The 25,072-nt window shown below is 44.8% G+C and overlaps 1 protein-coding gene across 1 annotated transcript in view; it reads left to right on the forward strand.

The window, feature by feature from the left end:
* The window catches only part of GAD2 (glutamate decarboxylase 2), a 68,215-nt gene that overhangs the window by 25,995 nt on the left and 17,148 nt on the right, over positions 1–25,072 (forward strand). The window contains exons 10-13 of the mRNA XM_059056409.2: positions 13,393–13,447; positions 14,869–14,985; positions 17,166–17,230; positions 23,534–23,612. Coding sequence (XP_058912392.1) covers positions 13,393–13,447; positions 14,869–14,985; positions 17,166–17,230; positions 23,534–23,612 — 316 coding nt within the window. The remainder of the gene's footprint in view (positions 1–13,392; positions 13,448–14,868; positions 14,986–17,165; positions 17,231–23,533; positions 23,613–25,072) is intronic.

Below are 25,072 nucleotides of genomic sequence, written 5' to 3' on the forward strand. Positions count from 1 at the left end.
GAAGGCACAGAAGGGCATTCGTCACCTGGGCACTTAAGCGACACCCAGCGGGTTGAGAACTGATTGATGGAGGTGTCATCATCCCAGGCACCGTAGATTGTGTGAACTCGATGGAGTGATTGCAGGAGGGGGGACGGTTTAGGGAGCGAGCGGTAAATCACGCCCCCAGCGACTCATCAGCTCAGCGCCTGAGCCAAAGAGCTCGCTTTGGAAAAATCCATCTTCATTGGCACCCAAACTTTGTAGGTACTCCGGAAAAAGGTGGAGGGGAGGTTAAAGTGTTAATATAAGAAAATACATTTAGTCTTTAAAGGATGCAGTAAGAAATTCCACTAAATTAAAAGGATGCCACCCATTTCACCATTTACTTATTCATATATATTTATTAGACAGACGTTTATGACTGCTCACCGTGTCACTAGGCTCTAGAATAGCATAAGGTGTAACCCCGGTTCCTGGACTGTGTATGGCCTAAGTGGGGGGATGTCGTGACGTCAGAAGGATGGCAGGCTCACCTGAGGTGCAGCAGGGGAGACGAAGTGCTGGAACTGACCGGAATTACTGACTGACCGGTGAGTGTGCGGGTTGAGAGGTGAGTCGAGGGGGAGGGCCGGGCTTCGGGCTCACCAGCTAAGCCCCCGCGGTGCTGTTCCCTGAGGCAGGGAGCCCCGCCGCAGTGAAGAGTTTAGATTTGGAGATGCCGAGCTTGAAGAGCTTATGAGATGAGACGTCCGAGTGAGGGTGTCAGGTAGGCCACTGGGAATAGCAGCCTGGCTGTCAGCATATGTACAGTAGGAGCCACGCAGAGCGGCCTGGGAAAGAGTTCAGGAGCGTCCCCTTCTCGGGGCCAGGCAGAGTCAGGGGAGCCTGCAGTGGAGACTGAGAAGGAACAGCCAGAGCTGTTGGAGAAGAATCAGGGCCCGGGGCCATGAGGGCCACGAGAGTGTTTCTAGAAGGAGTGGTTAACAGCAGCAGATGCCACCAGTGGATGAAACGAGGGTCAACAACGGCCCCTCGGCTTCCCTGACGAGAAGGTGGCTGGCGAGTTTAGCAGGAGCAGCTTCTATAGAGGCGTGAGGGTGGGAGGCAGTTTGCAGTGGGTCGAAGGGTGAGGGGAGAGGAAACGGAGATCGAAGGCAGACGTTTCTAGAGGTGGAGCCGCGAAGGGAAGGTGGTAGGTAGGGCAGAAGCTGGACGGAGAAGATGTTGTATCCGGGATGGTTTTGGTTTGGTTGTTTTAAGGAAGGGAACTCAACGTGTATTTAACTGTGCAATGAAGGGTCTGCTAGAGATGAAACGTGAATCATATGAAAAAAAAAAGGGATGAAATAGCCAAGCTTTCATTTCCTTTGTGAGTTCCTTATTCTTTGGGCTAAAATTATGTAGGATCGTCCTCTCAAGAGCTCACAAGAAGTCTGAAATCATCTTACATTATAAAATGGGAAGGAGGCAGAGGGGGAAACAGGAGTGGTGATGGAAGGGCAGGGGCGAGGTTTAGGGGGGGCTGGCGGGGAGCGGAGCGGGCAGGGCTCCGGGCTGTTGCTGCGCTGACCAGCTGCTGATGGATCTCGGTTGGGAAGCCCTCAGAGTTGGGAGGGTTCTTGGACATTTATTCATCCAGCCTTCTTTTTTTTCTTTAACTTTGTATTTTTGTGAATAATTTCAAACAAAGAAAAATTACAAGGATAGTAACAAGAACTCCCATACACCCTCACCCAAATTCACCACTTGTTAACATTCTGACATATTTGCTGGACCACTCTTTCTCTCCGTGTATGCAATTTAATATTGCACGTTGAATGTAACGAATATTACATGCATAACTTATTTTGTATATTTTAGATATAATTTTTTCGGAACCGCTTGAGAATTCCTTGCAGACATGCTTTTTTTAACCCCTTAATACTTCAGTGCGTATTTTTTGATAACAAGGATATCCACTTACATAATCACAGTCCAGTTATCAAAACCAGGAAATTTAACATTGACACAAGACTATTATTTAATCTATACGCCCTATTCAAATTTCATCAATTATCCCAATACCAGCCTTTGGAGCTATTTTTTTTCCCTGTCCAGCATCACAGATTACACGTAGTTGCCATGCCTTTTTATTCCCCTTTAATCTGGAACATGTCCTCATCCTTCCTTTGTTTTTCATGACACTGATATTTTGAAGAGTGTAAACCATTTATTTTGCAGAATATTTCTTAATTTGTCTTTGTCTGACATTTCCTCGTGGTTAGATTCAGGCGATGCACTTTGGGCAGGAATTCCAAGGAGGCGATGCCTGTCTTTCTCAAGTGCATCTGATCAGAAGTAATGTCTGCCTGCCTATTGGTTAAGGTGGTGCCTGCCAGGTCTCTCCACTGTGAAATGACTATCCTCTACTTTGCAGTTAATAAATATCTGTAGGGGATGCTTTAAGACTATATAAATAGTATGTTCCTCCTAAAACATTCGTTTAGTAGTTTAGCATCCATTGATGATTCTTGCCTGAATTATTATTATGATGGTTGCAAAATAGTGATTTTCTAACTCCATCATTCCTTCTAAGTTTACTAGTTCCTTTCATTCTACTGTAAGGAAGAACTTTCCTTTCCCTTTTTCTCTCTCTCTCCATCTCTCGTTCTCTGTCTCTGTCTGTCTGGCAGTCTCTCTGTATGTCTGTGTTATTTATTATCAGTATGGACTTACAGGTACTTTTAGAAGTTAATTCTCTCTAGCATTCTCTTCCATTCTCTTTGATTTCTCCATTGCTTGTTCCTTCAGGGTTCCCTTTAACTTACCTAAATTACTAGTAAATTGCTATTAAACCTTACAGAAAATAAGTCTGACCACGATACGTGATGCCTGGTTGACACACAACTGGAAGAGTCACCAGCCTTCCTAGCTCCCTTGTAACACAAGAATCCTGATAGCTATTTTGATTAACACTTTTATACCACAAAAATTAACTACTTATGCTTTTGTATACATTTTTAGTTCTTTCAACTTATCACTTCGCTTTGTCAATTACGGTTACATTTCCCTGCTCTTGTGAAGTACCACACTTTATCACACAGTTGATGTAAACAATTGAAAGTATAAGTAATCTGGGTTCACTATACTCCTTTATTAAATGAGCTGAGTTGTGGCCAGTGCCTGGAGGCAGTAGGGAAGCTAATTAACTTTCTGATCCTCAGGGAGCTACTGAGTGCCCTGTAGTAGGATAGACTTCACCCTGAATCCATTATTATTGCTCAGGGCTGGGGGAGCCCCCTGAGTGTCATATCTCCTATGGGTTTGGATGCAGAGGATTCAGAGATGCTAGCAGTGTCTGTGCTTCATTACGTCCTGTATCAGGAAGGATTCTAAAATAATAATAGCTGACACATGTGGAGTGTATTATATGTCAGGCACAGTCCTAAGCACTATACACAGTTGCTCTAATTAATTTGTTTATTAGAGACACAGAAGTATGTTCCCTCACATTTCCCTGGTGCTGACATAGCTTGTGAAGAGTTTCTACATGCACAATAGTCTTAAACAGTATGACGTGGTCTCCTTTCTCCATTTGACTCATGGTCTTGGCAAGGTGTGACAGGTCCAAGGTCACACAGCTGGGAAGTGAAGAATCAGAGGTTGGACTCAGAAGAGAACTCCAAGTGTTCAACAGTTAAGCATGGTCCCTTCTTTTTTTGTGTTTCCCATTTTTTTTTAAGTTGTGGTAAAATACATATAAAATGTACCCTCTTAACCATTTTTAGGTGTACAGGTCAGCGATGTCAGCTATGCTCACATTGTTGTGCTGCCATCACCGCTTTCTATCTCCAAAACTCTCTGTGTCTTGCGGAACTGAAAGTCTGTATCCCTTACAAACGCTCCACTCTCCTTCCCCCCAGCCCCTGGCAACCGCCATTCTACTTCTGTGCCGATGAATTTGACTGCTTTCAGTACCTCACTCCTTTTTGTCTTTTTGTGATTAACTTGTTTCACTTAGCACAATGAATGCCTCAAGGTTCGTCATGTTGTAGCAAATGTCAGAATTTCCTTCCTTTTTATGGCTCGATTCCTCTGTTGAAGGACACTTCAGGTTGTTTCCTAATCTTGTCCATTGTGAATAACGCTGGAATTAACAGGGGAGTACAGGTATCTCTTTGAAATACTGATTTCATTTCCTTTGGATAATTATCAAGGAGTGGGATTCATAGATCACATTGTATTTCTGCTTTTAATTTTTGAGTAAGCTCCAACCATACTGTTTCCATTGTGGCTGTATCAATTTACATTCCCACCAAGAGAGTACAGAGGTTTCCTTTTCTCTACAAACGTACCAACATTTGCTTCTTCTTGTCTTTTTGACAATAGCCATCTTAACAGACTGTTAGGATGTAACTAATAGTAACATGTAACTGTATGTGTTAGCATACCGTATTTGTTTTTCTCATTCTGACTTACTTCACTCTCTATGACAGACTCCAGGTCCATCCACCTCACTACAAATAACTCAATTTCATTTCTTTTTATGGCTGAGTAATATTCCATTTAATATACGTGCTACATCTTTATCCATTCATCTGTCGATGGACACTTAGGTTGCTTCCATGTCCTGGCTATTGTAAAAAATAGAGCTGCAATGAACATTGTGGTACATAACTCTCTCTCTCTCTCTCTCTCTCTTTTTTTTTTTTTTTTTTTTTTACTATTTTAACCATTTTTTGGTAACATCTTTATTGGAGTATAATTGCTTTACAATGGTGTGTTAGTTTCTGCTTTATAACAAAGTGAATCAGCTATACATATACATATACCCCCATATCCCCTCCCTCTTGTGTCTCCCTCCCACCCTGCCTATCCCATCCCTCTAGGTGGAAACAGAACACCGAGCTGATCTCCCTGTGCCATGTGGCTGCTTCCCACTAGCTATCTATTTTACATTTGGTAGTGTATATATGTCCATGCCACGCTCTCACTTTGTCCCAGCTTACCCTTCCCCCTCCCCGTGTCCTCAAGTCCATTCTCTACATCTGCGTCTTTATTCCTGTCCTGCCCCTAGGTTCTTCAGAACCATTTATTTTTTATTCCATATATATGTGTTGGCATATGGTATTTGTTTTTCTCTTTCTGACTTACTTCACTCTCTATGACAGACTCTAGGTCCATCCACCTCACTACAAATAACTCAATTTTGTTTCTTTTTATGGCTGAGTAATGTTCTATTGTATATATGTGCCACATCTTCTTTATTCATTCATCTGTCAATGGACACTTAGGTTGCTTCCATGTCCTGGCTATTGTAAATAGAGCTGCAATGAACACTGTGGTATGTTCTCTTTTTTCACTCTTTTTGTATTATGGTTTTCTCAGGGTGTATGCCCAGTAGTGGGATTACTGGGTCATATGGTAGTTCTATTTTTAGTTTTTTAAGGAACCTCCATACTGTTCTCCATAGTGGCTGTATCAACTTACATTCCCACCAACAGTGCAAGAGGGTTCCCTTTTCTCCACACCCTCTCCAGCATTTATTGTTTCTAGATTTTTTTTTTTTTTTTTTTTTTTTTGCGGTACGTGGGCCTCTCACTGTTGTGGCCTCTCCCGTTGCGGAGCACAGGCTCCGGACACGCAGGCCTAGCGGCCATGGCTCACGGGCTTAGTTGCTCCGCGGCATGTGGGATCTTCCCGGACCAGGGCACGAACCCGTGTCTCCTGCATCGGCAGGCGGATTCTTAACCACTGCGCCACCAGGGAAGCCCTGTTTCTAGATTTTTTGATGATGGCCATTCTGACCATGTGAGGTGAGAGGTGATACCTCATTGTAGTTTTGATTTGCATTTCTGTAATGATTAGTGATGTTAAGCATCCTTTCATGTGTTTTTTGACAACCTATATATCTTCTTTGGAGAAATGTCTATTTAGGTCTTCTGCCCAGTTTTGGATTGGGTTGTTTGTATTTTTGATATTGTGCTGCATGAGCTGCTTGTATAGTTTGGAGATTAATCCTTTGTCAGTTGCTTCATTTGCAAATATTTTTTCCCATTCTGAGGGTGGTCTTTTCATCTTGTTTATGGTTTCCTTTGCTGTGCAAAAGCTTTTAAGTTTCATTAGGTCCCATTTGTTTATTTTTGTTTTTATTTCCATTTCTCTAGGAGGTGGGTCAAAAAGGATCTTGCTGTGATTTATGTTATAGAGTGTTCTGCCTATATTTTCCTCTGAGAGTTTTATAGTGTCTGGCCTTACATTTAGGTTTTTAATCCATTTCTAGTTTATTTTTGTGTATGGTGTTAGGGAGTGTTCTAATTTCATTCTTTTACATGTAGCTGTCCAGTTTTCCCAGCACCACTTATTGAAGAGGCCGTCTTTTCTCCATTGTATATTCCTGCCTCCTTTATCAAAGATACGGTGACCATATGTGTGTGGGTTTATCTCTGGGCTTTCTATCCTGTTCTATTGATCTATATTTCTGTTTTTGTGCCAGTACCATACTATCTTGATTACTGTAGTTTTGTAGTATAGTCTGAAGTCAGGGAGCCTGATTCCTCCAGCTCCGTTTTTCTTTCTCAAGATTGCTTTGGCTATTCGGGGTCTTTTGGGTTTCCATACAAATTGTGAAATCTTTTGTTCGAGTTCTGTGAAAAATGCCATTGGTAGTTTGATAGGGATTGCATTGAATCTGTAGATTGCTTTGGGAAGTATAGTCATTTTCACAATGTTGATTCTTCCAATCCAAGAACATGGTATATCTCTCCCTCTGTTTTTATCATCTTTAATTTCTTTCATCAGTGTATTATAGTTTTCTGCATACATATCTTTTTTCTCCTTAGGTAGGTTTATTCCTAGGTACTTTATTCTTTTTGTTGCAGTGGTAAATGAGAGTGTTTCCTTAATTTCTCTTTCAGATTTTTCAACATTAGTGTATAGGAATGCAAGAAGTTTCTGTGCATTAATCTTGTATCCTGCTACTTTACCAAATTGATTGATTAGCTCTAGTAGTTTTCTGGTAGCATCTTTAGGATTCTCTATGTATAGTATCATGTCATCTGCAACGAGTGATGATTTTACTTCTTCTTTTCTGATTTGGATTCCTTTTATTTCTTTTTCTTCTCTGATTGCTGTGGCTAAAACTTCCAAAACTATGTCGAATAACAGTCGTGAGAGTGGGTAACCTGCCAGTGGCAGGCTGCATAGGCTCCCGGGAATGAGGTGTGGATAGTGATCTGTGCTTGCAACACAGGCTTCTTGGTGGCTGCACCAGCAGCCTTAGCGTCTCATGCCCATCTCTGGTGTCCACGCTGATAGCCGTGGGTGTGGCTCACACCCGTCTCTGGAGCTCATTTAGGCGGTGCTCTGAATCCCCTCTCCTCGCACACCCTGAAACAATGGTCTCTTGCCTCTTAGGCAGGTCCAGACTTTTTCCTGGACTCCCCCCTGGCTAGCTGCGGTGCACTAGCCCCCTTCAGGGTGTGTTCATGCGGCCAACCCCTGTCCTCTCCCTGAGATATGACCTCTGAAGCCCAAGCCTCAGCTCCCAGCCCCCGCCTTTCCCGGCAGGTGAGCAAACAAGCCTCTCGGGCTGGTGAGTGCTGGTCGGCACCAATCCTCTGTGTGGGAATCTCTTCGCTTTGCCTTCCGCACCCCTGTTGCTGCGCTCTCCTCCATGGCTCCAAAGCTTCCCCCATCCCCACCCCCCATCTCAGCCAGTGAAGGTGCTTCCTAGTGTGTGGGAACCTTTCCCCCTTCACAGCTCCCTCCCTGAGGTGCAGGTCCCGTCCCTATACTTTTGTCTCTGTTTATTCATTTTTCTTTTGCCCTACCTAGGTACGTGGGGAGTTTCTTGCCTTTTGGGAAATCTCAGGTCTTCTGCCAGTGTTCAGTAGGTGTTCTGTAGGAGTTGTTCCACATGTAGCTGTATTTCTGATGTATTTGTGGGGAGGAAGATGATCTCCACATCTTACTCTTCCGCCATCTTGAAGGTCCCCCTCGTCTTCTCCATTCTTAGCACATGTTAATATTCATCTCTTCAATTTTTTTTCATCCAGTTGTACCTTAGAATTATTTTTCCAGGTTCCCATTTCTTTAAAACTCATAAAGCTCTACATAGAATTATTTTGTAATATTAAAATATCTTTATAACCTTCTTTCTCATTTCAAATGTTACATTTTCTCTCTTTTTTATTAGACTCATCAGGTATTTGTATATTCATTGATCTTTTCAATGTATGAGCTTTTGAATTTATTAATTTGGTCTACTTTATAAAGTTTCTAAATCACTGAAAAAACTTGTCTCATCCTCTCTGCCTACATTGTTTGTTGTTATTTTCCTAGCTTCCTGAATGAAATATGTTTAGTTATTCTTAATTCCCTGTTACTTAATTTCAAAAGCATGTCAGGCTAAACATTTTCCTCTGAGAATGATTTAGGGTGCTTCTCATATTTTTATATGTCCTATTCCCATGTCATTAATTTTTAATGTTCTGGAAGTGCAGTTTTGATTTCCTCTTTGACTCGAAAGTTATTTAGAATAGCCAAGCATGGTTTCTTACATGGTAAATTGAACTTCTTGGTTTTTTTTTTTTGGCCACGCCACAAGGTACATGGGATCTTAGTTCCCTGACCAGGGATTGGACCCGCACCCCCTGCATTGGAAGCGCGGAGTCTTAACCACTGGACTGTCAGGGAGGTCTTTTGAACTTCTTATCTTGATCCTTTTCTTCTCTGTACCAACATGTCCAGGGAAGAGGAATGGCAGTTTGGAGAGGAGGAGGGGTGATGAGAGATCGCCAGCATCCCTTCCTGCCCACACAGTTTCTCTCATCATCTACTTCCCTCTCAGCCCCAATGTTAATTCCTAGTGGCAGCGATAAGGTTTCATATTTTCATATGAAAATAACTCTTTACTACATCATGGTTGGAGTCCTCAGTTGCCCATCACTGTAGGGAGTAAGTGTAAGTCAGTGCTTTCAGAAAATGTAAATTTTTTTTGTATAGTTGATTAACCATGATGTGTTAGTTTCAGGTGTACAGCAAAGTGATTCAGTTATACGTATACACGTATCTATTCTTTTTCAAATTCTTTTAATTACTGGAATTAGACACAAAAATCACCAAGAACATCCTGTTCCCATATCCTGACCGTAATGCCAAGGGATCCCATTGTGCATATTGGAAGACAAATCTTAAAGGAGAAAAATACAGTTCATTATTATAAAGTTCTTTTCCTGAATCAAACTCTGTTTTAAAGGGACCAAGGAAGTTCACTGTTTATAATTTTGGTAAAAATTTTTTTGCAAAGGGCTTGGTTTTGTAATGCCAGTACTTCCTGAATGATCTGTTTTGACTGCTGTTTATCATTTTATCTTACGAGCCCTTCCTAGGATACGTTTTCACGTGGGTAGCAGCCATGTGGACACACATGGAGCTCCTTTCCCCGAGGTAGTCCCCGAGAATGTTTTACCGTATAATTCCTGCAACATTTTTCTCCCAAGTCAATCCACGCAAATTGTCAAGTCACCACACAGTCCAGGCAACTTGAAAATTCACTTCAGTCCATGAATTCCCCTTGCTTAATCTACATTTCAGTCAACGCTAAAGAAATAGTCTTGCTAAGCACTGACTACTTAAAAAACAAAAACAAAAAACTAGCAGTTTTCTGTTACTACTGTAGCCTTTGGGGGCTACATAGGACAATATCATCTAAGGATGATAGAGTGACAAGTTTTAGCGGGAGGGTCTATGTTTTTCTTGTTTTGCTAAAATCAGTACTAACAGCAGTAAGAACTGGGATTACGGAACTGCTCAGTCCAGGGGGCTTACAAAAAACCATAGTGGAAATGTTACCTACGTCATTACAATTCTAGGACTCAACCTGAAACGTTTCTTGTTAAGTCAAGGTAGCAGGCATTTTTTTTATAAACCCCATAAATGCTTCGGAAGACATTTATTGTGCAGCACTGAGAACCCCGGGATCTGATGTCAGAATACAGCTCTAAGGTTGAAATCTGCCCCTACTAACTGTGTGACGTCCTGCAAGTCACACAGTGCTAGTACTACTAGTAATAACAATGAGACTGACATGTATTGACATGTTAACATGTGGTTACTATATGCTAGGCAGAGTTTTATACTTAGTGCTTTACAGTGTTTGATATCTACTGTGTCATTCAATCCTCATGTAAACCTTGTGAGGGAGGTACTAGTAATATCAATTTATAAATGAGTAAACAGAGGAACTGAATTCTTCAAATACACACAAGTAGCAGAGGGTCTGGAGCGGAAACCTGGTTACTGTCTCCACATTCCGAGCTTTTAGCCACATTCGTCTGCTTCGATGAGCCTCAGTTTCCTTATCTGCAGAGGAAGGACAGTAAAAATTCTCTTGTGGAGTTGGCATGAGTAGCAAAGATCAGGAGTAAGGCATAGGGCAGGGACTGCTTCTAAAACTGGTAATTCGTTGTCACTGCCGGGGCTGCTGCTATTAACAGCGGTGGTAACGTTAGTCAATTTCTGACGCGGAGGATCACGCGTCCTTGCTTCTTTGCACACAGATCTCTGTGAACAGAGGCAAGCTCTAAGCACTTAGGAAAGGTTGGTAGAATTATTATAGTTCAGCAGGGCCAAGGAGCAGGGTCACCAAAGGCTCAGGCACCCGATTTGTGACCATTTGGATGCCTGCCCAGAGATCTACATTCCCTAGTAACGTGCTTCTTTTGGTAAGATTGTTTTTCCCATCAGAGCCACGGGAAGATAGCCCATGCATCTGGGTCGAAAGTCCGCCCACGGGGTAATCTGTGCCTTTTGCTTCTTTCCACAAAGAGAAGGTTCTTCCAGCTGGCAGCTCTAGCTGGCAGTGTGGGATTTTGCCCAGGCAACTTGATGAAGTTATCTGACCCTATAGCATCCCATGAATCTTTTTTAATTTCCTTTTTTTAAAATTTATTGAGGTAGCATTGGTTTATCGTATTTATAAAAGTTTCACGTGTACAATGTAAGGTTCTGACTTCCGTATACATGACAGCGGGAGCATCATACGAATTTTTAAAGACTATCACAAAATCAAGAATCTCGGTGCAAAGCAGCCACATCCGAAGCAGCAGTCCGGTTCAACAGTCCTCACTTTAATGGCAGTTCTTTCTTAAACACTCACACTTAACAGAGAGAGCGTTGCAAAGCATCAGTCACAGCTTACTTGGGCACTTAAAGGCTGCATGGGTAAGCATAAGAGATATGCATTTTTGCTATGGAAATACCTCTAGACCAGACATATGGGATGCAACAGCTGTCATCCAAAGCTGCCCTGCGCCAAGACATGCTTGTCTGGAAAAGCCAGGACTGCCAGACAGCTTCTACTCGTCAGAGGAGCCGGCTGGGTGTCACCCAGCTCTCTCTCCCTCCACAGCGCATGGGCAGGCGGGGACACACAATGCTACTTCTGGACCTCCTTCGGCTCGCTGCCCTACAGCCGTGACGGCTCAAACCCTGGGTCCTGTGGAAAGTGCTTGGCTCGTCTGTTACACAATTATTGAAATACCTACCAGGCTAAAGCTTCCATTTCTAAAGCAATGTTTCTCAACATGTGGACCTAGGTCTGCCTGTGTCACCATCTCCTTGTTAGAAACATAGATTGCTATGCCTGTTTGTCTATATACTTGTCACCGTTTGTCTCCCTTGTTGGCGTGTAAGCCCTGGAGAGTAAAAGCTGGCCTGTTTACCCCGGTGTCCCATACCCCCAAATTATTTTTACAAAAAGGAGCAAGGTTAGGGGCTTCCCTGGTGGCGCAGTGGTTGAGAATCCATCCGCCTGCCAGTGCAGGGGACACGGGTTCAAGCCCTCGCCCCGGAGGATCCCACATGCCGCGGAGCAACTAAGCCCGGGCACCACAACTACTGAGCCTGTGCCCTAGAGCCCATGAGCCACAACTACTGAGCCCGTGTGCCACAGCTACTGAAGCCTGCACACCTAGAGCCAGTGCTCTGCAACGAGAGAAGCCACAGAAATGAGAAGCCCACGCACCGCAACAAAGAGTAGCCTCCGCTCACCACAACTAGAGAAAGCCTGCACAGCAACAAAGACCCAACACAGCCAAAAATAAATAAATAATATAATTTTTTTTAAAAAGGAGCAAGATTAGAGAAGTAGTTTATAATAAGACAACATATTTCAATAGGTAAAGCTTAAGTGAGACCACACTAGAAGCTCTAATGGAGTAGCCCAAATGCTTGCTCTGTGTCTAAATCTGTATCCACCTAAAATCACAAGGACCACCACAAATGACTATGGAGCTAGTGACACATTCCCAAACCTCACTTACTGTCACCTAAATGCCAGTAGCCTCCCCAACCATTTATTGTGACAAACGCCTCCCCATCATTTATTTTTCCAAATTGTCTTTTACAAACCTAGATCAATGGCCCAGATGTGAAAAGTTTAGCCAGTTTAGCAATGTCAAGAGAGCTATTTTGGTTTAAAGAATAGTTCACAGCCTCCAGTAACGTGCAGCTCTTCGGTCTTTTGCCTGGTTTTTTTTCCCAAAATCTTGGGGTAGGAATGTCATAACGCATAATGACAATCTCTACAATAAAAGCTAACATTTATGGAATACTTCCCATATGCCAAGCGCTTTAAAAAATTTTTTTGCATCTATTAACTCATTTAATCCTCATAACTCCATAAGTAATATTATTATCACTGTGTTCCAGGGATCATAATAATATGCACAGGGAAATTCAGTAACTTGACTAAGCTCACACATCTAGCCACATCTAACTTCTTGTAGAAATCAACTCCTTTGATTATTATAATAGTGAGGTTTTATAGTAAGCAAAGTACTATCTGTGTTTCTATTTTAGGAAAGAAACATTTTAGAGATGAAAGGATGTTTCTTTCTCCGATGCCTGTCTGCCTGTTTGACATTTGAGTCCATGAGTTCTTGGCCTGCTTTGTGCTTTTAGCCCTTGGAATGTAATTAGGTAGCTTTTGACAATATTTTCATGCAAATGATTCAGAGCGGATTTTCTCTTCTTGGCGTTTCATCTCTGTGTGAAATTGTAGGTCCATTCATTGGAAGATTGGGAATGCAAATCTTTTTCTGAACTCTGCTTTCATTGCCAAAAGTCTTGCTCCAGAGCAGGCTTGTTTTAATCAAATTAAGAAATGACCTAAAAAGCAGGCTCTGTGCAGAGTGGAGAGACATGTGGACAGTGAGGTCGGGCATCTCCTAAACGTGTCAGAAATTACAGTCCAGCATCATTCAGGGAGGAAATGCTTTTCTTTCTGGAAACACCCGAGGAGTTGTTCTAACTGATCATTATTACTATCAGTGATTTAAGGTTGGACTTCTGCCCTCCTGTGGCTCCTTGTAAAGACAACAAAGGAAATTATTCAAAGCAAACTTGATATACTTATTTTCCTTTCAGGGGGAAAATGATCCCATCTGATCTTGAAAGAAGGATCCTTGAAGCCAAACAAAAAGTAAGTTTTTGAAGGGAGCTTTATCCAGCCCATAACAAGCTGACGGTATGTATTTCTGTTTCCGTCCAGTAGAGAACACATTTTTATTTTTAAAAGAGAATATGGAATTTTGCATTGTCATTACTTATTTCTCTGAGTGATAGGCTCTGCTTTCAAAAAGTATAAGTTACTGAATAAATACCATACACAGTGATACTGTAACAGTTTCCAAAGGATTTTTCTTCCCACGTGATGAGGATTGGCATTAAACAGACACATTGGAAAGACTGTATTCACAAGCGCAAAATCCCAGGAAGCTAATTCAGCATATGGGAGTTACTGTGTGTGGTTATTTGAAAAGGGCCAATATTTCCTGCCTAGACCCATGCTGATGTGTTGGCCCTTCAAACGCCTTATTTTTCAGGAAGCAATTCAGTCTTTTTTTTTTTTTTTGAAGTGACCATTTCTGAAGACCTGCTAAAAATTCCTACAAAGCTCTAGGAAGTCATTTACATCCCTGGATGGTTCACAGGCCAGAGCTTTTAGTAGTTCTAATCTACAGTTCCTAGTTCAATGGTACAACACACGAATTGTACTATTAGGATCTCAGGAATAATTATGAATTTTCATACGCCCTTTTCCCTCCTTCAAAGTGGCAGCCACAGCCTTTTCCCTTGTTCTGGTACTGGAACCACTTCTAGTCACACAAACCTTTGCTGCCACCTAAAGACTGACTCTGTAACGTCAGGTTCCATCATGAATTTGAGGCGGCATTCTTCGGCCATCTTTCAGCAGTGGCCTATTATTTCTCTCAATTTTCATTTAGCCACGGCCAGACAGACTGAGCCACCTTAGACAGATAGAAGTCATGGCTTACTGTTTAGCCCCCAGTGAATCCTCTCCTCTAAGACTCCAAATAGGAATAATGGGTTGGTCAGAGTTCTTCCCTTTGTCCTCTTGACCTCTCAGTCTGGAAGATTTATTACGTTCAGAGGCCCTGTTATGAAAAAGGAAGATTAGAAAAGTAAGTGGGGGTGGGGTAGGGAAGGGCAGAAAGTCTCCCTGGAATATATCAATGGTTTGTGGGCACCACTAAGCTTACTCACCTCTGAGTCCAGTGTAGCCGCTTCTGAGAACCAGAATGTCTGTTCTCGTAAGGCAACCGGCAGGGCCAACAGAATGGCCTGGAGAGCCTAGACCCTGGAAAAGGGACATCATTCCTACTAGGCTCCAGGGCGTTGTTAGCCCTCCTGATGGTTCCAAAGATGCAGGCGTGTATGATAGGAGGGGAGTGTCCACTGTTCGTGTATGATAGGAGGGGAGTGTCCACTGTTCGTGTATGATAGGAGGGGAGTGTCCACTGTTTTTTTAAATCAGCTTTTTAAAAGAATCCTTTGACCCCCCCCCATTTTACATTATTTGGGGCTCTCTCATTTGCGCAGGGATTTGTCCCTTTCCTTGTGAGTGCCACGGCTGGGACCACAGTATATGGAGCATTCGACCCCCTGTTAGCTGTTGCTGACATTTGCCAAAAGTATAAGATCTGGATGCATGTGGATGTAAGTATCCCGTAGGCACTGCCACTAAAATGTCCTTGCACGTTTTTCACCTGGAGCTCATGGAATGAAATGTACTCTCTATTTTTTTACTTTAGGAGTTTATTTTCAGGATGGATGGTGATAGTTAAGCTTTTAAAAATTGCAGAGACAAAGTAGTACACAACTCACACAGCACATAACATTTGCTGGAAGCAGTCTGAGGCTGATTTATGCCTTCACTTTCCCAACAGGATAATATTCTCATTTCTATGACCAGGACCTGAGCTAGGCACTCAGTTCTCAATTCATTGGACCATCATGTCCAAGGAGGAATATGGCCTATGTACACACACACACACACACACACACACAGTCACACACATGCAAAGCTTACTTCCCTATGAGAATGATCCAAAGAGTAAATAGGAGTTGCATTTTTGTAGGAAATCCAATGGATGAAAAAATTCAGCTCAAGTCAGAGACTAGTATAATCAAAGAGGAAAGAGGACTTGACAACTTGCTAGGAAATATGAATCTAAATTTCCAGTTTTTTATCTTGGTCAGCTAGTAAGGTAAACTATATATGAGATGTTTTGACCGCAGGGTTAGTCACCCCCAAAAAATAATGGAGACGCACCCATCAAGACATTTCTAAATGAAAAAAAGTGTCAACTTTTAGAAGGACAGATTAAAGGGATTAGAGTTTAGACTGGTATGACTCCAAGTGTGGCTCCAAGATCAGCTGCTCTCTGCAGACTGTTTAGGACCCACCATGAGATAAGGAATCAGTGCCAAATCATCTCTAAGCACAATGCTTGGTTCAGCTGATGTGTTTTCCATTATGAGACTTTCTTGACGAAGGAAGCATAAGTTGATTTACATTCTGGTGCAAGAGGCTTATGTCATAGAGTAGACTGTTTTGAGTAGATCATTTTGGCTTTACAGTAAGCATTCAGACCAAATTAATTCCTCTTCCTTAATGAGCAGAAAACCTGCAGAGGCTAAGTTAGGTAAATGTCCATTGCCCCAGAGTTACCCTGCATCTCAGTTTCCAGTCTTCTTTTCCTTCCCTGATTCACAGTGTGAGTTGTTCTTTAGTCTACCAGAGACCCCTTTATTTCACACATGAAGACACTGAGAAAAGGTTGACAGACCCAAGTACCATCAGTGACCTGGGTCTTGGAACTGGAGAGCCTATGAAACCTCACTAGCTGATTCAGGAAGAGGATTATCCTGATAGCCTTAAAAGCAGCAATGTGTGTCCCGAGCCAGCAGATGTAGTAGGCTGTCCTCCAGAATTCCTACTTAAAATAGAAGTAGGAGATCTTTTAACCAGTTGTATTAGCTTTCTTTGAAACATATCAAATTTACCACTCATTATCCTTACTGTTTATAATTCTATAATTAAACTGGAAAAAAATCTTAAAATATTACACATTTGGAAAATTGGACAATTTTTCAAAGTGTAAAAGGACTGAAATTACAACAGAGAAAAGAATGCAATTATACCCCGTTTTTTTCTTTAAAATTATCCCAGGATTATTTTTACACCCAAAGAATGTTAACATTTTCCAATGAATCTCCATCTTTACATCCTGTCTTTGAAGGAGATCATTACACCAACTCAAATCTTCCAACTTGAGTACAAATTTTTAAAGGGGCACAGTCTTTATTGCTCAACTATTGGCTGAGTTTTGTTTTGGCTTTTGGTTTATCTTATCCAAAATTACACATCAGTAAAATAGGCTTGTGAAGCTGTCTCCTCCCCCTGGAATCATGCAGACTTGTCAAAAAGAGTTTTCCTTGCAACTTGAAAGCAGTTTAAAGGGTCCCAGCCCATCTTATCTACTCTTAACTGTGGAGATACTAGGGTTTCTGGCTCCGAGGTTATGAGCTTCACTAAGACTGAGTGGTGGTGATGGGTCGGGGGAGGATCTCTCTCCTTCTCGTGCAGACCGAGGAGACGTTTGGCTCCTTACATCCATAGAAATCTGCGGTGGAGCCTGAGGCCTTAGAATAGTCCCCCAGTTTAACCCTTGGAAGTCTAGTGGCCAGTCTCCAAGTTACCTGGGGTTGAGGCTGTACCTTTCACCCTATGCAATGCTTGCTGTTCCAGAAGACACCAAACTCTAGAAATCCAGGCAATTAAAAACACTGCCTTTTTTTTTTTTTTTTTTTTTTGTATGCTCTCCCTTTTCCAGGCAGCTTGGGGTGGAGGATTGCTGATGTCCCGGAAACACAAGTGGAAACTGTGCGGCGTGGAGAGGTACACACGTTTTTCTTGTTAACAACCTAAAGTGTGAAACCTGAATGTGAAAAGCAAATTACACCCAATTTCCAAGAACTGTTGGTGTACAGATGAGCCCATTCTGTGCAATGCCTGTGTGCCTATGTGCTCATGTATGCATGGATATTATGTGTAGACAGTGAAGAAATGAAATCCCATACCAAGTGAGCCAAGTGGAATGTTTCTCAAACATAGAGATTCCTAACTGGCCTCCATGGTTGGCCAGAGGACTCAGGAATGACCTTCCTGGAATCTCTGAACCAACTACCAAAACTGTTTAAAACTGCAGGCCGCCCACTGTTTTCTAGGGAGATATATAGCTTTCATGGTTCATGAGAGGATAATATCCACTGCTTTAAAGAAACCAATAAATAATTTTGTGAAGCAAATAAGCACATTGTAATTTATCAGCATTGAAAGAGGAGTTTGGGGTTTAACATGGCCCCTTTACTCAAAGTGAAACCTGTTTGTGATAACATCGTCTGATAGTTTCATCCCCATAATAATTTTTCTGGTGTAGCTCTGTTTGATGCTGCAAAGCACCTTTTCTTCAGAGACTAAGCAGTAGACCGTGGAGAAAAGCCTGCAAAATACAAAGGAAATAATTTTTGATTAGCGTAAAGCCTACCCAGGGCCAAAGGAAAAAGGAAAAGAATTACAGAATGCAGCATCAGCCTCAGCCTTTAGTTCTGGCCACGTGCACAGGGAGCTGAGAGTTCCTGGTTCTCCCATCACAGCATGGCAGGTCACGGACAGTGGTGAGCTCTGACACTCCGGGCAGCTGACAAAGCCTGGATTCACCCAGCGCTGCCCGTTGTCCCCTGTGCCCCACCCAGTAGCCAGATGCTCTCCACTGGCTCTGCCTCTGGACATCTTGGCACCAGTTCTGTCCCAAGGCTAGAAGAGAGGCTGGTGGCGCTCAGAAGCGTCTGGGAGCACTGGGCAGGCAGGGCAGCCGGCCAGAATGAATGGCAGGGTGTGCTGTGTGACATCCAGGCCCACCCACGTGTAGAGAAGCCCTGGGTGCGGAAGGAAGGCCGAGGCAAAGTCTGCCGCATTGGCGGAAGGAAGGCTGGACAGGCCAGCCCAGGCCCCGGTCGGCAGGGCTGTGTCTCTGAGTCTGCTGCCTGCCCTCTGACTGCAGGTGCCGGTTCAGGTATGAGGGAGGAGGACAGGCACGGCCCCTTCCCAGAGGGAGGCGGCGTTAGGTCTCTGCTTCCGGTCCATTGGGCTGAATTCCTTTTTTCCTGAAGATCCGCCTGAAACCAGAAGCTTAAGGACGAGGCAGTGAGCTAAACAGTGAGAGACGATGAAGAAGAGAGAACCGTTCAGAAGGTGCCTGTTCAGAGGATCACAACAAGAATTCAGCTGACGCGCTATCGAGAGGAGTGGCCTGGACACAGAACCTTCTCGTCTTTGAGTCCCTTTAAATTGAGCAGCCCAAAAAGTGAGAGGCTGTTCCTGTCCCTTTCCCACCAGCTGTGACTCCAAGTGCTGGTGGCCAGCCCTGGAGCACCCTCGACCAAGGATTACCTGAAAGCTCGCTATCTCACCTACCCTGGGCCTTGGAAAGATAGACACCCATGTGCTTTTGTACTAAAGACTAAAGACTTTGGAGAGCAAAGCTTAGAACATTCGTCATGGGACATAGCGTCCTCTCTAATTGCCACAATTCTTGAAACTGTGTTGTAAGTAAACCTACTAAGTGGAATAGCCAAACAGGAAGTCTTTTTTAAAAACGAGGGACTGGGCTTCCCTGGTGGCGCAGCGGTTGAGAATCTGCCTGCCAATGCAGGGGACACGGGTTCCAGCCCTGGTCTGGGAGGATCCCGCATGCCGCGGAGCAACTAAGCCCGTGGGCCACAACTACTGAGCCTGCGCGTCCGGAGCCTGTGCTCCGCAACAAGAGAGGCCACGGCAGTGAGAGGCCCGCACACCGCGATGAAGAGTGGCCCCTGCTCGCCACAACTGGAGAGAGCCCTCGCGCAGAAACGAAGCCCCAACGCAGCAAAAATAAATACATTAATAAGCTCCTACCCCCAACATCTTCTTAAAACAAACAAACAAACAACAAGAACAAAAAGCGAGGGACTGTCCGGGCTTCCCTGGCGGTCCAGTGGTTAGGATTCCAAGCTTCCACTGCAGGGGGCACGAGCTCTATCCTTGGTCGGGGGGTGTGAGCCGAACCCCCTCAGCCATCCATTGATCTGAGAGAATCCATCTCAGTGACTCATCAGCAACGGGCACACTTTCTTTGGTGAATAAGATTGTAAGGCCACGGGACACCCCCGGCCATAATGTGCACGGACACACGTTTAGGAAAGGAATTTGCCTCACTTGAGATGTTACATTTCTCCAAGCACTAGGACTCTCTCTAAAGTGGAGGAAATCTGTGGTCGGTTCCTGTCCCCAAATCCAGAGGTGGACCCGTAGTCACAGGGATCCCAGAGTACCGTCCTCATAGCAGAATGGCCCAAGCACCCGGAGCCCTGCCTGGCATCCCCTTCGAGAAGCAACCCAGTTCTCAGAAAGCACCTTTCTTCCCTGAAGACAGTGTCGAGCTATTTAGGGATGCTGTGGCTGAGACGGTGCCAGGAGCCTTGGCACTCCAGAGCATGTTCTGGGCACTGTAAGGGACCCTTCTTGAATCCCTCCTGGCGGCAGGCTGCTGTGTACCTGGAAGAGCCCGTTGTGGGCCACTCTCCAGACTTTCTGGCCAAGCTGAAGGTTCCAGCACAGATTCTGCCGAATCGCCAATTACTACTCTCACTCCCCCTCCTGAAACTCGGTTACCGGACATCTGTCATAGGCAAAGCCGCATCACAAGGCACAAAGTCAAACACGGCACGAAGCCTGTCTTCAAAGGGTTTAGGATCTAGTAGGGAGACTGCAGTCAACCGTGGAATACAATTCAAGGCAGAGGAGTTAAAGGCTCAAGAGACGGATCATTCGTTCTAACCAGGGTTATTAGAGGAGAGGCCACAAAAGTGAGAGGCCCGCGTACCGCAAAAAAAAAAAAAAAAAAAAAAGAGTCTATCACCGTCATCCTGGGAGTGTATCAAAACCGCGCGGGGTGGGGGGGCGTTTTCAATATGCATATACCAGTCACATCCCAAGGAAACATTTGCAGACTCTGCAGGGTTTTGAGTGAATACCTGTGGCATTAGGTCATGGTTAGAGCAAGGACCCTGTGTAGACAGGCAGTGGCTTGAACCCCACTTGCTGGTTGTGTACCCTTGGGCAAGGCGTCTCTCCATCTTTAAAACTGGCACCATAACAGTATGTACCTCACAGGGTTACTGTTGTATGGATTAGATAAATTAATCCATCTGAATCAATTAGAGCAGTGCCTGTCAATAGTAAATACATAATAAATGTAGTTAGCGTGTGAATACTAACAATTTTCCAAATGATTCTCATACACACACACACACAAAATCTTGCACCAAAGTACTACAGAATAAAGTGCTTTATACAGAATTTAAAAAAAAAAAACTGCAAGGGGTGATACCAGTAGAGGGAAAAAAAGAGAATGAAACCAAAACACTAAGGTCTGGGAGCTGGACGCTTGGGAGGAAACTGGTGCGAGGAGAGAGGAGAGATCTCAAGGATGAGGAGGGAGCAAGTTAACGAGTTCACTTGGGATCTTCTGAGTTTGAGGTGCCCATGAGAGCACTGGGATATGTCTCAAAACGGCCCTGGGGGCTCGGCTCTCTCCAACTTACGGAAAATCACAGAGCGCTGAATCCCACGGCGAAACATTGTGAAATGAACCCGAGGCTGTTTTTCCCAAATTGCTAGCGTTTCTCCGGTAAAACAATGCCCTGTCTCTGCATCACTCTGTCATCTTTTTGCACCTTTATGAGGCAGCCCCTCTGAGGGAATTCAGTGACCGGTCGGTGTGAGTCTTGGCAGCTTCTAGTCTAGCAAGACAAACGGGCCGCTGCAGAGAAATAAACGCCCTCAGTCAGGGCCGAGGAGAGCAGCTGTCTTCTTCTCCATCAGGTGCCATTAGTGAGAAAGCTGCATTTCATCAGGATCAGGCATCTAGCTGTAGAACGTTATAGAATGTACAGAATGACACTGTATGTGTGTCCAGTGTCACAAAGCTCGCGAATGATAGAGTTGAAATCAATAGCAAGAGCCAGCCTTATGTGATGTTTACTGTGTGCTGGACACAGTTACAAGCCCTTTACCCAAACAATTTACTATTTTTCTCCTTTTAGAAACAAGGAAATGAAGGCACAGAGAGGTTAAGTAACCTGCTTAAGGTCACACAGCTAGGAAGTGATAGAAGCTGAATACAAACTCGAGCTCCCGTCCCTTAACCACTATTTTCCTACAGCTCAGAGCCCAGGTTTCTTGACTCCGGGGTCATTCTAAAGAGCAAGGAGAAGTTTTCCTAGAAGGAGCTTTTCAATATCAGTTTTTTTAAAAAATTATTATTCCTGAAGTCTTTAAGTCCACCATGCAGGGGTGTAGCCATCTGGCCACGAACTGCCTTCGCTTCTTTCCCTGATTCCAACACATCTGGCAGCCAGTGTCAAAGCTGAAGAAAGACCAGGCAACGAGCTGGACCGTTCATCCATTCAGATAAGATCCCCAGGCCAGTAATTTGTTCTCCGACTGGCCAGCGATGGCCGCCATTCATCAGCTAGATGAATGGGGTCTTTCCCAGCGTCTCATTTCTTGCCAGGGTTCTCACACCTTCAGTGCCAGGAGCAGGGGGAGCCCCGGTCTGTTGCTCAGCCAGGAGAGGGCCAGCCGCACGCAGCGCCCTGGAGACAGCTGCCACGGGGGGTCCTGCCGCCTTCCTTCCTCCCGCGCGTCTGTTTACGCCGAGGTCGCGTTCCTGAGGCTCTTCCTCAGGGCGTCTCCGTCTCTCAGAAGACACGCGCAGAGACTCCTGTGACGTGGGCAGCTGCTTTCCCGGGAGCTGGAGGAGGAAGGGGTTGGAAGAGCACAGGGGGAGGTGAAGAAGGCTGCAGAGACAATACTTGGTCAGCCTTAAAGAACAAGTGGGGTTTAACCGAGTGAAGCAACGGGCGATGCCATTCTAGGAAGAGGAAATAGCACAGGAGACCCAGGAGCAGGAGAACAGAATTTTCCGAGAACAAAACATGCTCTGGTGTGACGGAAAGTGGTACACGGCAAACTGACAGGACTCAGGACTGGCCCCGTGGCCTGGGTCGCCTGTGTGGACGCCGTGAGCCACACCCCGCAGTTTGGAATTTAGGCCAGAGGCAAAAGGAAAGAGGAGAGGCCTGTAAACAGAGCTAGAAAATAACTGTGGTACCGGGTGGAGGATGAAATGGAAACCAAGCATCAGTTGAGACAATATGTCCAGATTAAAATAATAATAATAATAATTATTATTATTATTAAAGGACTGTGTACCAGGACTCTGGTTTAGGCTTTTCAAATGGCATAAAGCCCTGAGCTGAGAATCGCTATTACTGATGGGAGAGCATTCTATTTATCAAGTATGTTGGGACAAAATAGATTGAAAGCTGCTCGGGGGGCCGTAGCTCATCTCCCCGTGGTCCAGGAGGACATCTCTGGATGAGACAAGAGATGGAAGCAGGAGATGAGCTAGAAGCTGTTACGAAAGGACACACTTGAGACATTTGGTAATTGACTGAGTGGGAAGGAAGGAGGAACTAGGTTGGGAAAAGAACAAAGTCCGGCTGTGGAATGAGCCATTGCTCTGAGCTCCAGGGCAGGGCCGTTGCGTCAGAAGCAGGGACACTGGAGGCACACGAGGGCCCCTGCCTCGTGCCCTGCTCCGTGGTGACCGCAGGAGGGCCCTGGACTGGATGACCCCATTCACTCAGAGAGGTTCTCAGACCACCATGGAGGCTGAAGGGAGATACTAGCCCGCACCTCCTGTCTCTGCAGACAAAGAAGCAGCTGTAGGGGCTTCCCTGGTGGCGCAGTGGTTGAGAGTCCGCCTGCCGATGCAGGGGACGCGGGTTCGTGCCCCGGTCCGGGAGGATCCCACGTGCCGCGGAGCGGCTGGGCCCGTGAGTCGTGGCCGCTGCGCCTGTGCGTCCGGAGCCTGTGCTCCGCGACGGGAGAGGCCACAGCAGTGAGAGGTCCGCGTACCGCAAAAAAAAAAAAAAAAAAACAGTTGTAGATTGAAGAGTCCACTCCTCGTTTTGTAAACTAATGTCACGCTGGAGTCTGAGCAACGGTGCCAAGAACCTTGCGGTCTGTTGCCCATCGAGGGTCCTCTGTGGCCGTCACGGGTGCCGCCCTCTTAACGTGATTTCTTTCCTTTAGGGCCAACTCTGTGACCTGGAATCCTCATAAGATGATGGGCGTCCCTTTGCAGTGCTCTGCTCTCCTGGTTAGAGAAGAGGTATGTCTTTCCTGACTCGTGGCCCGGTCGTAGGTGGGGTTGTGTGGAGTGAACGTGTGTAGTGACAAAAGCAGCATGATTTTACGGGCTGGAACGGCGAGCCGCATCCACAGAAAGGGGAGATTGTTAATCAGGATAATCGTAAGGTCCTGCTTTTCTGTCCAAATGTAGGGTGGTTGTATTTTGACGAGACGAGACAGGCGTGTTCCATGAATGGCTAAATTGTTGTACTTGTGAAAAAGGGGGAGGACATTAGGTTGTACTCTGCGGGGTCAACGGTGGGTCAAGAGAGAAATACCATTCAAAAAATAGTAATGGGATAAAAGAGGTGCAGCTTCAGGACGAGGGAGGTGGCAGTCCCCCACTGTCCTTTGGTTAAACCACACCTGGAGTGGTTTGCTTAGGTTAGTGTCAAATCGCACAGGGAACCCCATCAAGCTAGAGCTCGAACAGTGAGGAGCATTAATTAACATGGAAGAGAGGTGGTTGAAGGGACTGAAGATGTTTCATCTAAAAAAAATTTAATTTCAAGGGCTGAGAGGAAGGCAGCCTTTGCAGCATAAATGACTCAAGTGGGAGAGATTCATTTTTGCTTGACGCTTCGGGGAGCTGGGTTATTGCCACTGGATGGTACAGCTTTGACGGTAAAATCAGAATTACCATGATTTGAGGTCTGACTTGGGATCAATGAAAGGAACCCTTTTCTAAAAATTCAGCTGCCCGACCGGTAATGAATTACTTATGCAGGAATAAACTCAGCATCCGGGGAGGTGACTGAATGAACATTGCGCAAACGCGTATTAGTAAGAGGACAGAGAGATAGAAGGGGAAGGGATAGGGACTTCCCTGGCGGCCCAGCGGTTAAGACTGGGCGCTTCCACTGCAGGGGGCGCGGGCTGGATCCCTGTTCGGGGAACTAAGATTCCCCCACGCCTTGTGGTGTAGCCAGAAAAAAAAGGGGAGAGGAAGGAATGCTATAAGATGGTGTTAAGTACTCTGTGTTAAGAGAGTTCTCGGTTTTCAAAAAGCTTGGGATATATTAGCTTAAAGAGTTAAAAACAAGTGTCATTACTTCAGGGCATATCAGAGCCTTCAGTTGCTGATACATATTATAAATATCTAAAAAGAAGGTATTTATGATAGTTTCCAAAGTTTACTTGACCAGCGGATGGCAACGGTTTTACAGCCAGCAGCTATTCACGTATTTTAAATAGTTTAGGATATAATGGCTCAGAATCAGACACTGTCTCCCCTTTATGTGACTTTTACTTATCCTTTTGTACAATGAGGCTGGTGCTGTCCCACCTTCTAGAGGTCACGTGCTTTGCGTTGCTTTTCCTATCCCAGTAGAAGCTGGTCTGGTCTGTTCATCATTCTGCACTCCCCGAGTGGTCTCCCTTAGGACTGATGGCACCTAAGCATGAGCTTGCATGGCTGGGGGGAAATGGTGCTAAGTTTCT

The sequence above is a fragment of the Kogia breviceps genome, chromosome 3 (assembly GCF_026419965.1).
Source record: "Kogia breviceps isolate mKogBre1 chromosome 3, mKogBre1 haplotype 1, whole genome shotgun sequence".
NCBI classification, from domain to species: Eukaryota; Metazoa; Chordata; class Mammalia; order Artiodactyla; family Physeteridae; genus Kogia; species Kogia breviceps.